Raw genomic sequence first — 12,145 nt, forward strand, 5'->3', positions numbered from 1 at the left:
TACACAGAAGAAGAATCAGACCCACATTTACTCTCCGACAGGAACCTCAATTGTGTCTTTTAACATCTGTGATGTGACTCATCGTCACCAGATGACAGGAAACCACTGCTTTGTTAAGAGAAACCAGATAAAGTGTATGAAAAAAGTGATTTATTTTTGAGCGCATGTTAATATTTTGTCACACAAGAAAAAAACTTGTGCACACGAGAAAATAATATCACCTTTTAGGACTTTAAGGGCTCCGTACAAATGTTTAAAGCCAGTTTTTTGAGTGTGTATTTATTTCATAGTGCAGCCATCAACTGGGCGAGTGCCGGCCCTGGGCATAGGCAGTATAGGCGAATGCTAAGGGCGCCGTCATCCATAGGGGGCGCCACAAATGGGGTAAGTAAAAAATTTTTTTAAAAAAATCATTGATTGATTTATATTGTGAAGCGTTCAAGCTCTATTCAGTAAAAATGAGCATTGAGCGAAGGTAAATTGTAACGTTCTCATGATGTGTTCAATGTTATCCCGTTAAACGTAGCTTTTGTCAAGAAACGTGAATAAATCAGCTGTTTGAGGGAGAAAATTGTTGATGCTTTCACATCACTATAAAATATATATTAGAGGGAATTATGATGTGTCATATGCAGCAAAAAGGCTTTTTGATTATTTTCTAAAATATGTTTTTCCATATGAGAGAAGGTCATGTTAAAGGTTGTTTCATAAATGTGTATTATTGAATTTGTGCTCATTCAAAGGTAAGAAATGAATCACTTTAAAACTGTTAATATTTTTATAGTGTAGATTTCTGTGTTTCCTTGGCACAAAAGAAAGAACAAAACTAAAACCAAAAGAAACACCAATATAAAAACAGCAGTATCTAATGTTGGCGAAATTATTATTTTAAACATTGGTATCGGCCCAGAATTTCAAAATCAGTGCATCCCTAGTTCAATTACAAAGTTACTTTGTACATTTTATTATTATTATTTTTTACAAGGTCATTTATTTGCTTATTGTTTATTTTTCTGAAAAAGTTAATTTGTGATTGTTTTTTAAAATTAATTATTAATTTATATATTTATTATAACACATGTATAACATGTTACTGAAAGCAAATAAGCACATATATAAATCTTATTTTTTATTATCTAGGTAGTTTATTTGCATTTAGGTAATTCATGTGCAGTACTTTGACTGTCGAGCTGCAGAAAGTGACATGTTTTTTGGGGGGAGACTTGTCTAGGGCACCAAATGTGCTATGGCCGGCACTGAACCGGGAGTTTCATGAAATATCTGTTAAAATATGGCAAGAAATCTACTGTATAGATGTTGTCTGGGTGCATTAAACAAGTCCTTACCCAAACTAAAACATTTATATGCATGAATTTGCATGAAGTCTTCCAAACATTTGAATATTATGGACAACTTTTTCGGATATTTCAAGTCTTTGTCGAGGTTTTCTGTCATTAATATGTGCCTGAATAACTTTCACCTATTATGTGAATGGCAAAGGTACCTCACCTGTTTTTACCTGTGCCTCCTCTTGACCTTGTTCGCCAGGATGTTGCTGCCCTCTTTGTATATGTGCTGTAGCTTTTGCTGCACCATCGCAGTGACCACAAGCTTAAATCTCCATTTACATTATCGATAATAAAGCAAGATCTTGTCATTACACCCATCAAAAACGGCTACTTTTTCCATTAGTATTTTTATTTTGTTCAGGACACCTTAGCTGGAGCCCCTGCTCCGGAAAAAAAAAAGAGGAACACCTTTTGTTGCTGATATATTAAGTCTGAGCTATGGTAAGTGCTTGTGCCTTTAAGCAAATGAGAGGTTTTTATACAGCATTTATATACAGCGTCTATACATACAACATTCACACCAACATGGTTGCAGTGGGCATGCCGGTCCACATACACCGTCCAATTATTCTTGACTTTTAAAAAAGAAAAAAAAAAGAAATAAAGGGCAGGGAAACATGGAGAAAAATACATACACGCATTAACAAGAGATTCCAGAAAGCACCAGGTTCAAGTTGAAAGGAAAAAAAAAAAATAAAAAGAGCATGCATATAAATCTTTGGGAATGGCTTCTGTTTAAAACATATATGGTTTATTCTACATTTTTTTATAAGCTATTTTCACCTTGTTTTTTTTTTTTAATTGAACAACATACACTAGGAACAGGAGAGGAAATGTGATGAAAAGAAAGAGTGGAAACACCCAGGACTAAATCAACACTGAAGTAAGCACAAGAAATCACAATGTGAGAGAAGTCACGGTTGCTTTTTATCTCTACTTGAATTGAGTACAATACAAATAGAAACTAGGAGTTCTTTCAAGGAGTGCAGCATGGTAATGTTACACTCTAAATGCTAATCCTAGTACACAGGTAATATCTAGTACATTCTAGGATACCAGTTGTTAAAGGTATTGTAAAACACAAGTTAACCCCTTGCTGCCTGCTCTACAGGCCAGCTCTCTTAGAATTCATACAATGGCTAAAGGTGGAGGAAGTTTATCAAAGTGGGATTTGGGAGATTTTCCACTGTGTGAGGTGTCGAATCTTTTTGGTTAGGGACCACCTCTGGATTTTTAATTTGTCTACTGAATAAAAATGGCTATTTGTTAATACTTTGCTAAACTGCGTCTATGAAATGATGTGCTGTGTGTGAGAGCATCACCGCCATACGCTGGTGTGTGCTTGTAAGCCGTGTGTACTACTGTTGCACCAACCTTGAAGCTAAATAATGAAAATGATATGTTGCGTTTGAGGTCCATGTCCACTAAGGTTTTGAAATGAGCATGTGGATTAATGACATCATCATTTGTGGAGGGGGCGGGGAGGCAGTGTTGGCAGGGCGTCAGTGTTGTGGGGCTGCTGTCAAACACGCACACTTAGAAAACTTTCACACACTCATTTACAAACACACACTTCCTCGCAGAGGCGCGCAGGGTCGCTCTACTTCTTCCTGTAGTTGCCGAGCTGGATGGCGGAGCGGTCGAAGACGCAGCGGAAGGTGATGGGCTGGACTTCCCAGTAAGGCACAGGGTTGCTGAACAGGCTGATGCCAGAGTACATGGCCTTCTTGTGGTTGAGGCCAGGAGGACAGAAGTCCCCTGTTCCCACAGCAGCAATCTTGTTGGCGTGGAGGTAGACCACCTAGAGAAGGGATTTAAATAATGACAACCTTTGGTCACTGAGTGGGATGTGCATGGCAATAATTTAGTTTTTCCAAAATAAAGCAGATAAAGATAATCATAAGTCACCAAATGAATAATAATAGCTCAGGACAGCCAAATAGATTTTTTTCCCTCTTCAGGATGTTTAACTAAAAACAGTAGGGGAAAAGGACTTCCTATATGATCATACTTAAAAATAACTACAAGCTTACGCTGCTTGGTACTTGAGGACAAGCACAGCTTTAGATGCATATAAAACAGAAGCATATAAAAAGCATACATGAACATGAGAGTGGCTAAAAACATCCATGCAGCTGAGTGCAGTAGTAGAGGGCAGTAGCCCTTGTCATGCAGCACTGTCCTAGAAATAAGGACAAAAGGAGAGAACTCACTGGGTCAGACAATAATTACAGATTCCAAAGCCGCTATGTCCAAAAACACCAAACTACACAGGTCTTAATGAACTACAATGGCCATTATGTACAATAGAACATGCAAAGGACAGAAGACAATAAACAAAATGACCTAAAAATATATTAAAAAAGGTATGAAAACATGAAAAAAGCACCTCATTAAGTCCCTTTGGTTTGTAATTCCTACATTAAATGAGCATGTTGTAGTCTCTTAGGGGAGACTTGACCATCACTATTATTATTGTGATGTCATCGTTCTTTTTTAAAGTTTTATATTCTTTTGTTTTCTTAAAAAACATCCCAAATTTGAAAGTGTTAGTATTTATATACCAATATTCCCTGCCGCTTTTGCTATATCTCGTTACTTCTACCGCAGTGACCCAGTCTGTACGGGGACAAACTTAAATTTAGCACATCAGCTTGTTGGGAGCTTTTCCTCCAAACTTTTCTTCCCATAGATTTAGTTGTTATGGCTTTTGAGAACAATGGGCCTCATTCACCGTTATTTTAGTTAGTTTCTTTTTAAATGTTTTCATATCAAAGGTCATACGAGTCTACATCAGATTCATGACAATCTTAAACTGCAGAATTGTTCGCACCTGCGCTCTAATAATAACAATGAATCCCATTGTCCTTGTAAGTTTAAAGCCCTTGCCAGTTGATTAGCTAGTAATTAGCATCTATAAAAAAGCCCTACAAATCCCCATCAAAGGGGAGACCGAGACTGCAGGGCTGTGTGCACACAGAAATTGATCATGAAGAAGAAAAGATGAGAGACTTTTGTCAAGAATGCCCAAACTACAGTGGAGGTATTTTTGCAGGAAGTGAACGCCAAACTAGCTGTAATATTAGGTAGCGTCAGGAATGGATATAAAATAACAAAAGATGCATTGGATGTGAAAAATACGTGATAATCAACCCCCCAACCCACGAACCAAAAACTTTATGCATTACAGTCCAAGGTGTGTGTGTGTGTTTGTGTGTTTGAGAGAGAATGACAGAGAGCAACAGAGAGAAGGTGGAAGGTGGACTATTTCACACAATGTTTCTGTGTGCTTTGTCACTTTTTGTCCCCACCTAGTTGACCTGCCCGTAATATTTTCTAGCATAATCATTCACTAATTGTTATATGGCATGGTCCTGTTAACATACCCAACTAAAGTGTTAATGTAGTGTTTATTTTCAAAGACCATGATGCTTTTTGTTGAACAGAATGTGACAATTTCTAACTCTGAAGGACAATTGCAATTAATTCAGAACTATACTATAATTGTTATTAATTGAAGACAACAACCAGTTATTTTGCTCAAACATGTCAGCACAAATTGTGCGCATATACCAGCTAAAAAATGGCTGACAGGTGTACAGCGCTGCGGTTCACTCAGAGTGAACATATAATCCCCACCAACTCCAACAAATTACCCCATAAAGGGTTTCTGGGGACTCAGTTACTCAGCCTTGGGAAGCCAAATGAATGATTAAATAAACTGAGGCCACACTAAAGTTAAAGGGTCTTGAATCAGGTCTGTTTACACTCCCCCCTGCTGCCAAAATCTGTAACATTATTGTATGACAGGCTACCAACACACTTCTCAATAAACAATCTAAATGAATCCATGTGACTTTTGTTATGGAAGCCTTGGTTGACTTGTAATCGGGCAGCGTGAACCTAAACACACCAAACGCAAAGAATGCGACAAAGTAAACTTTTCCAGTATGATTGAGATCAGAGAAAATGAACTGTTTGTTTGAACATAAGAGAATGAGACTCATAACTATAATGCTCAAGCAGGGTTAATGTGCTGGAACTAAATGGTTGCACTAATAATTCCTTCAGGGCATTCAAACCTGCATTAATGACGCTGGGACAGAGAGCTGTAATTATAATGTTAATAAAACCAATATGTACCTGGATGTACTTGTGGTCAGGTAGGCCAGCGGGAACGCTGGTCAGAGCGTTGTTGTCGAGGTGCAGCTCTCTCAGGTGGGGGACATTAGCCAGAGTGCCATTTTCCACAGAGCTGATCTCATTGTAGCTCAGACCCAGCCTGCAGGAAAAATCAGCAAGCATGAGACATGGAAATATGCAAATATGTAAAGGAGCAAGGAACATGAGCATTTAAATGCTCATGTTCCTTGCTCATGCAAATATGTAAAGGAGCAAGGAACATGAGCATTTAAATTGCATGAGCATGCAATTTAAATGCTCATGTTCCTTGCTCCTTTACATATTTGCATATTTCCATGTCTCAGCAAGCATGAGACATGGAAATATGCAAATATGTAAAGGAGCAAGGAACATGAGCATTTAAATTGCATGAGCAGAGAAACCAAGATGTTGACATCAGTGTTTCTCTCCGGCTGCCAAAATTCACATTCGCCAATCATGTAGTACAAAAAAAAAAAAAAAAAAGATCTGAGGAAATGAGGATACAGAAAAGAATCCACACCTGCCATTAAGGCCAGTACTTTCCCAGTCTATTTCTTAATTATGTGTGGGTGGAAAATAAAAACCATCCTTTGCTCACATCCTCTCCAACATACTCCACTCATTATGCATCAAAGCCGTCTTTGTTCTGGTTTGGTATGCCATCTTCGGCTCAATCTGAGCAGTAATCTTATAAATACAGTGTGTCCACACTTTATAAGCAAACCACTTATTTTGATTATCTAAAAACTACTGTTTAGGTTAGATGGTTTTTTTTATACAGTTAATCCTTTAAATGGTAATACCAAAGTATATCTACTACACGTCAAACCAGAGAATGAAAACACAGTACAGCATGAAGAACTTAACAGAATAAGAGATGCATCTCATGTTTCCAAAGGGGAGACCATGTAGGCTAACTCCTGAAGGTGAAAAAAGGCAGTCTTCCTAATAAAAGGCTAAATTCATTAGCAATAAAACACAACTTGCTACATAGACTTTCCTCTTGCCAACAATTTGTCCCACTGCAAACTTATGTAGTCAGTATAACCAGTGGCTTATGGTGGCTAATGCTAATGTTAGCATACTTAAGATGGTTAGAGCTGCTTAAACCAATAGCTCATGGTGGCTAATACTAATGTTAGCTATTGTTAGAATGTTTTAGACAGTTAGAGCTGGTATAACCAGTAGCTTATGGTTGCTAATGCTAATATTAGCTAATGTAAGCATAATTTAGATGGATAGAGCAGGATTAACCAGTAGCCTAACTTATGGTTGCTAATGCTAATATTAGCTAATGTTAGCATAATTTAGATGGATAGAGCAGGATTAACCAGTAACTTATGATGGCTAATGCTAACTGGCTACAGCTTCAATAGACTCAGGAGTTTTCCCCGCTAAAACTTGGTTTGGTAGCTTATGATGGCTAATGTTAGCAAACTTTAGATAGACACAGTGGTTTAACTCAGATAAATTCAAATAACACAAGGCTCCTCCAAATAACAAGCTAAATTTGAGAACAATGAAATGCACCTTGCTAAATTCTGTGTCAGTATTGTTTTTGCTACAACCATACTTCTTTATAGCTAATGTTAGCTAATGTTAGTAAACCTTAGATTGATAGAGTTGTGTATCTAGCCACTTTGATGACATTATCCCTCATTATTTGTGCTATGTGCTAGCACGGTACAGGTAAACATTTAAATGGTAATATCAAAAATAATAAGTTAATACAGTGTACGTCACCAGGAAACATGACTCAAGGGAATCTTAATAAATTAAGGGAAATATACTGCACAATGCTATTGTAATTGCCATTGCTAATGCGATAGTGGCTGCTGTTTAACAAAGAGCTTGTTTAAACTTCATATTAACATGCAGCATCTGTGATCCAATCTTGAGTGGACAGCATTATACAGGGGTAAACAACCACCAAGATGTGATCTGATCAGTCAAACCACTAGCCAAGGTGGTCTAGGACACATTTGTCCACATATCTTCTGTGTCCTGCTGCAGCCCAGACAAGGACTACATCACTGCAGGACATGGTGGTTGTTTAAGTGCTAACACTATAACGTGTCCATTTTACAATAATTTGGATGAAGTGTTGCATGACCATCCGTTTTGCCCTATGGAAGGAGACATGTTAAATTCTGCTGACAGTGATATCTCCAGTTGTGCCAACGTGACTGTTGAGGGTATGGAATAACTGTGTGTGGGGCCCTTTGACGTGCCAGTGCAGTGGTTCCCAACTGGTGGGTTGCAGCCCAAAAGTGGGTCGCTGGTCCATTCTGAATGAACCATGCTTTATTTTGAAGTAGAGTGAATTTCTGGCACAGAGCTTTTATTTTGAAATACCGTTTTCTGGTATTGAGTAACGGACAGCTCCTTAACAGAGACAGCAAACTAACTCGACTGCATGGCCAAACGCAAGTATGATGCTGAATATATTTAACTGTGTGGACCTTGAACTAATGACTGAGGAGAAATTTGGCTGGACCTGTTGGGAACCATGGTTCTAGTGTAGCAAAATCTTAAGTGGCCAGCTGGAGACCCATGATAGACACAGGTGTGACGGGTGATGTGTCACGACTGTCCACTTGTGTTCAGATCACCAGAACGCATGTTAATACTGGGTATAAACAGGCTCATAGTCTTGCTTTACTTCTAAACAAAAAAGAAAATGATAGGGTTAATATGGGTTAATGTTAAGAGTGATTCATAATTCTTATTACTTGGCCAGGTTCTTCAGGCCTTGGAGGTTGGTAGCCGTCACCTTGGTGATCTTGTTGCTATCCAGGTGGAGCTCAGACAGAGAGCTGGGCAGACCTGACAACCCACAAAACAAGCATTACCAAAAGTGATGACTTGAGTAATAATGTACCTTTGTAGCTTTTATTACATTAAGAAGGCACTTTTATGTATAAATGGATAGTTAGCAAAGATCAAGTATCAAGGAGTGGCTGTTTCCAAGTCTATGAAATCCAAAAGATTATTCCATGTATCATTTTACTAAATACACCAGAAATGTTCCCACCCTGAAATAGACTAGTTTTTAATTACCGTGCAGCACAGATTGTTTTTGTCACACTGAGCTCATTGTTTTGCTGTACACTTAAATCCAAGCATGCATTCTTTTCATAGATGAAGGTTGTTTTTGGCTGACCTTGACTGGATAAAACTTGGATTAAGCCAAATTATTTGTGGAAATAGATATCGGAGCTCTACCTTTGGGAATGTCTGTGATGTTGGTGTCTGCGATGCGAATGTAAGAGACCCTTTTCAGGTCAGCAAAAGCGTTGGCCTCAATTCCAGCGCTCTTCAGAGGGTTGGACCCGAGCTCTGAAAAAAATGAATGAATTGTGAACACAAACAAAAAGAAAGAGAAAGAAAGAGAACAGCAGTACTGGATCATGTCTGTGAAGTTAATTCCTTTCCTGGTGTGTTACGGGAACACAGAGCTGAGTCATGAGTAAACAAAGTCTTGGGCAAGAGAATAGCTTGTGTCTGCAACACAACCATTCTCCACGTCAGATTCCCTGATTTGTCACGGATCACAATTCTTTTATCATTTTGCATTTTAAGTGACTGAATCCAAACTTTGAGCTTCAGCTTAGCAAGGACAAAATGACACTTTTTAATTTGTGGAGCAGGAAGTTTTACAAGTCAGAGATGAGTTGTCAAAGTGACAAGTAAAGCAAAAAGCAGCGGTAGGAGGATGAAGGACAAATAATCTTTGATTCTTTTGTGAAATCCAAAACATGTGCTGTGTAGTCATGCATTAACAGGCTATACCAGTCTCATCACCACCCCACTGTGATGTGTAAATCTTGTCTCAACAGTAAAATGTCATAAAGCAGATTTTCCCTCTGGTCTTTCCAAATCAAAATCAATTAAATTTATCTTTCCCACACAACACTCACTGAAACAATAAATAAAATTACTGAATAAAATTACAGTTTTCATCCATCACAGCTGGTGAGGAGGGACCACTGTAACCTGAGGCACAGTGTTTCCAAGCACTTATTTTCACTCATCGAGTGGGTCCATTGTTTGCTTTGGTAAATTTGGAGCTCTATTGAATGCAGAGGAGGGGGTCAGAAGTCAGATTTGAGTAGCAACTTTTCAGGCCTTCAGGTCTGCACGAAAACCTGGCAACCTACTAGGGCCAGCAGACCAGAAGAGACCAACGATGTATAAAGAGAAGTGGATATAGGCTAGTATTGGAGGCGGGATCCAATTCATTTCTATGAAAGTTGCGAAGTGGTGCATTGAAGCCAACAAACATTTAACTGTAACGTATAAAGTTACACGAATGATCAGCTCTGCTTCCGCATCATTGGGCCCGTTGATTGGGTGCAGTGGAGACTTCCAACGGCCGAGCCTGGCTACTTCTGGTTCAGTTCTCCACTAACTTGAATTACTATCAATGATTAAATTCTTGCTAGACTTTTCTAGACTTTCCAATAATTATCAGACTGAGTGGATTAAATTCTGATAGTAAAACAACCAATTTTGCCGGGGTTGTGACGCTAAAAAAAATATGTGTCCACTGATTTCCAGACGTCTCTTTCACGATCTGATTTATGTGGAAGTGTTTTTGGGCCCACTGGCATCACCTGATGTACTCTGAAGTTGTAGTTATACTTTCTGGCCACTACAAAAATTGGCTTCAAAGCCTGGGGGCCTGAGGCCAATGCTCCAAGCAGCTATCACGGAGGGGGGTAGTCCAAAAATGATAAAATTTGGTTTTAAGGATCATGTTCTGATGATGATAGTAAGAAGAGAAGATCAGTATACAAGGTCTGCAGCTATAAAAATCTATGGCACAACCATCACAACATCCATCTTCATCTGTCACTACAAAGAAAGGTACAAACGTATCTTTTTAGCTAACATATTAGCTTATTGGCTCAGATCATCAGAATTTCATGACTTCACTTATGGATTGCTTGCCTTTTAACAAGGACTCAACTTGACTAACTTGATTCTTTCCACAGAAACTTGGTACTTGCTTGAGACTTGAGGGTTAAGACTTGCTCATGACTTGCACATGTGTAACTTACTCCCACCTCTGACTGTACCTAGAGGTGTATTTCAATTTATTTCTGCAGCACTTTGATCAACACTGAACAAACGCTAGAAGAGAATCTTGTTTTTCATGATAGTAATAGAAAATTCAGCACAGACTGTGGAAACATTAAATTTAAACACCAGTTTAACTTTGGGTAAATATTTTTATCACTCCAGCAGAACTCTGCAGCCATCCGCAAAGTCACGGACACACATCCGGAGATGTGACCTACTGCTGAAAAATACACCTCATACCTCTTGAAACCGCTGGTGCTATCCAAATAAACATCTGCATTTTTAAGGGAGTCAGAGAGTGTTTTTATTGTCATACCCATGACGATCATGTGGCCCATGCCCTGGAAGGAGGCCTTCTTGATCTTGGTGATCTCGTTCTCGTGGATGCGCAGCTCCTGCAGGCTCTTGGGCATGTTGGCGGGCACGTCCTTCAGCATGTTCTTAGACAGGTAGAGACGCTGCAGCTTGGTCAGAGGGCTGAGGGCCTTGGCGTGGATGATGGTGATTTTGTTGTTCACAAGGATCAGAGCCTTTAAGGAAGAATACCAGGGGGATAAGATACAAACATTAAAGATCCAGTATGTAGGACTTGGTGGATATATTGGCAGAAACATAATGTAATACGATAAGAAGTTTTGTTCACCTGAAAATAAGAATTGTCGTTTTGTTATCTTAAAATGAGCTGTTATATCTACACAGGGAGCGGGTCCTTGTCTATAGAGATCACCATGTTGCATCCTCATGTTTTGACAGTAGCCCAGAATGGACAAACTAAACACTGGCTCTAGATAGGGACATTCGCATTTTCGCATTGGGCACATTAGTTAGCAGTTCCTTGCGACAAGAGTTTCAGAAGAACACAGGTTTTGATAATTCGGCTTTTCCGTTAAAACTTCCTAAACCTCAGGTTCTTAAGTTATCAGAGAAAAAAGGTGAGCACACATTAGCTGGAGCTAGGTTATCTCCGACACGTCAAATAGCTTTGGTGAAGTAACATTCTTTTGTAGCATGAAACTGCTTTATTCAGTGTTTTTACTGATTTGAGTCACTGGGACTGGGTTCGTTTAGGAGAAGAGGAGACCTCTGTGGATAATTCGGCTTCTGCTAAAACTCTCCTGAACGTCAGGATCAGAAATAAGGTGAGCACACACTAAGTTATCAGAGCAGACATTTTCAGGTGCTGGGCAAGCAGGCCATCTGCAATGTGCCAAACAGCTTAATTCGGCTGCTGCTAAAAACCTCCTGAACAGTGAAGACTGAAGGATTTCTCACCAGGGGAAGCTTCAGCTGGTTGTAATCTGCAGTTCTCACCACTAGATGCCACTAAATCCCCCTAAATTTTACACGCTGGACCTTTAAATATGATTTCATTCTTGCTGCATGTTGAAGTAGAGCTTTGACCACCATCTCCACCACAGTTTGTGCTAGTCTGTTTATGTCTGTTCTTGTTTAAATTCACATCAGTGTCTAAAAATCTTTTGCTATGGAATTTGAACTTTATTCGAAACTTTACAGTGTGGTGGCTTTCACTGTTTTTTCTTCCACTC

At 39.0% G+C, this 12,145-nt stretch overlaps 1 protein-coding gene across 1 annotated transcript in view; it reads right to left on the minus strand.

Annotated features, from left to right (window-relative positions):
- Window positions 1-1,677: 1,677 nt before the first annotated feature.
- dcn (decorin) overlaps window positions 1,678-12,145 on the minus strand; it is a 28,956-nt gene continuing 18,488 nt past the window's right edge. Inside the window, exons 4-8 of the mRNA XM_033615069.2 lie at window positions 10,915-11,128; window positions 8,739-8,852; window positions 8,246-8,339; window positions 5,493-5,631; window positions 1,678-3,150 (exon numbers count right to left, since the gene is read on the minus strand). Of these exons, the coding sequence (XP_033470960.1) occupies window positions 2,950-3,150; window positions 5,493-5,631; window positions 8,246-8,339; window positions 8,739-8,852; window positions 10,915-11,128 (762 nt within the window). The 3' untranslated portion in view covers window positions 1,678-2,949. The remainder of the gene's footprint in view (window positions 3,151-5,492; window positions 5,632-8,245; window positions 8,340-8,738; window positions 8,853-10,914; window positions 11,129-12,145) is intronic.

The sequence above is a fragment of the Epinephelus lanceolatus genome, chromosome 23 (assembly GCF_041903045.1).
Source record: "Epinephelus lanceolatus isolate andai-2023 chromosome 23, ASM4190304v1, whole genome shotgun sequence".
Taxonomy (NCBI): domain Eukaryota; kingdom Metazoa; phylum Chordata; class Actinopteri; order Perciformes; family Serranidae; genus Epinephelus; species Epinephelus lanceolatus.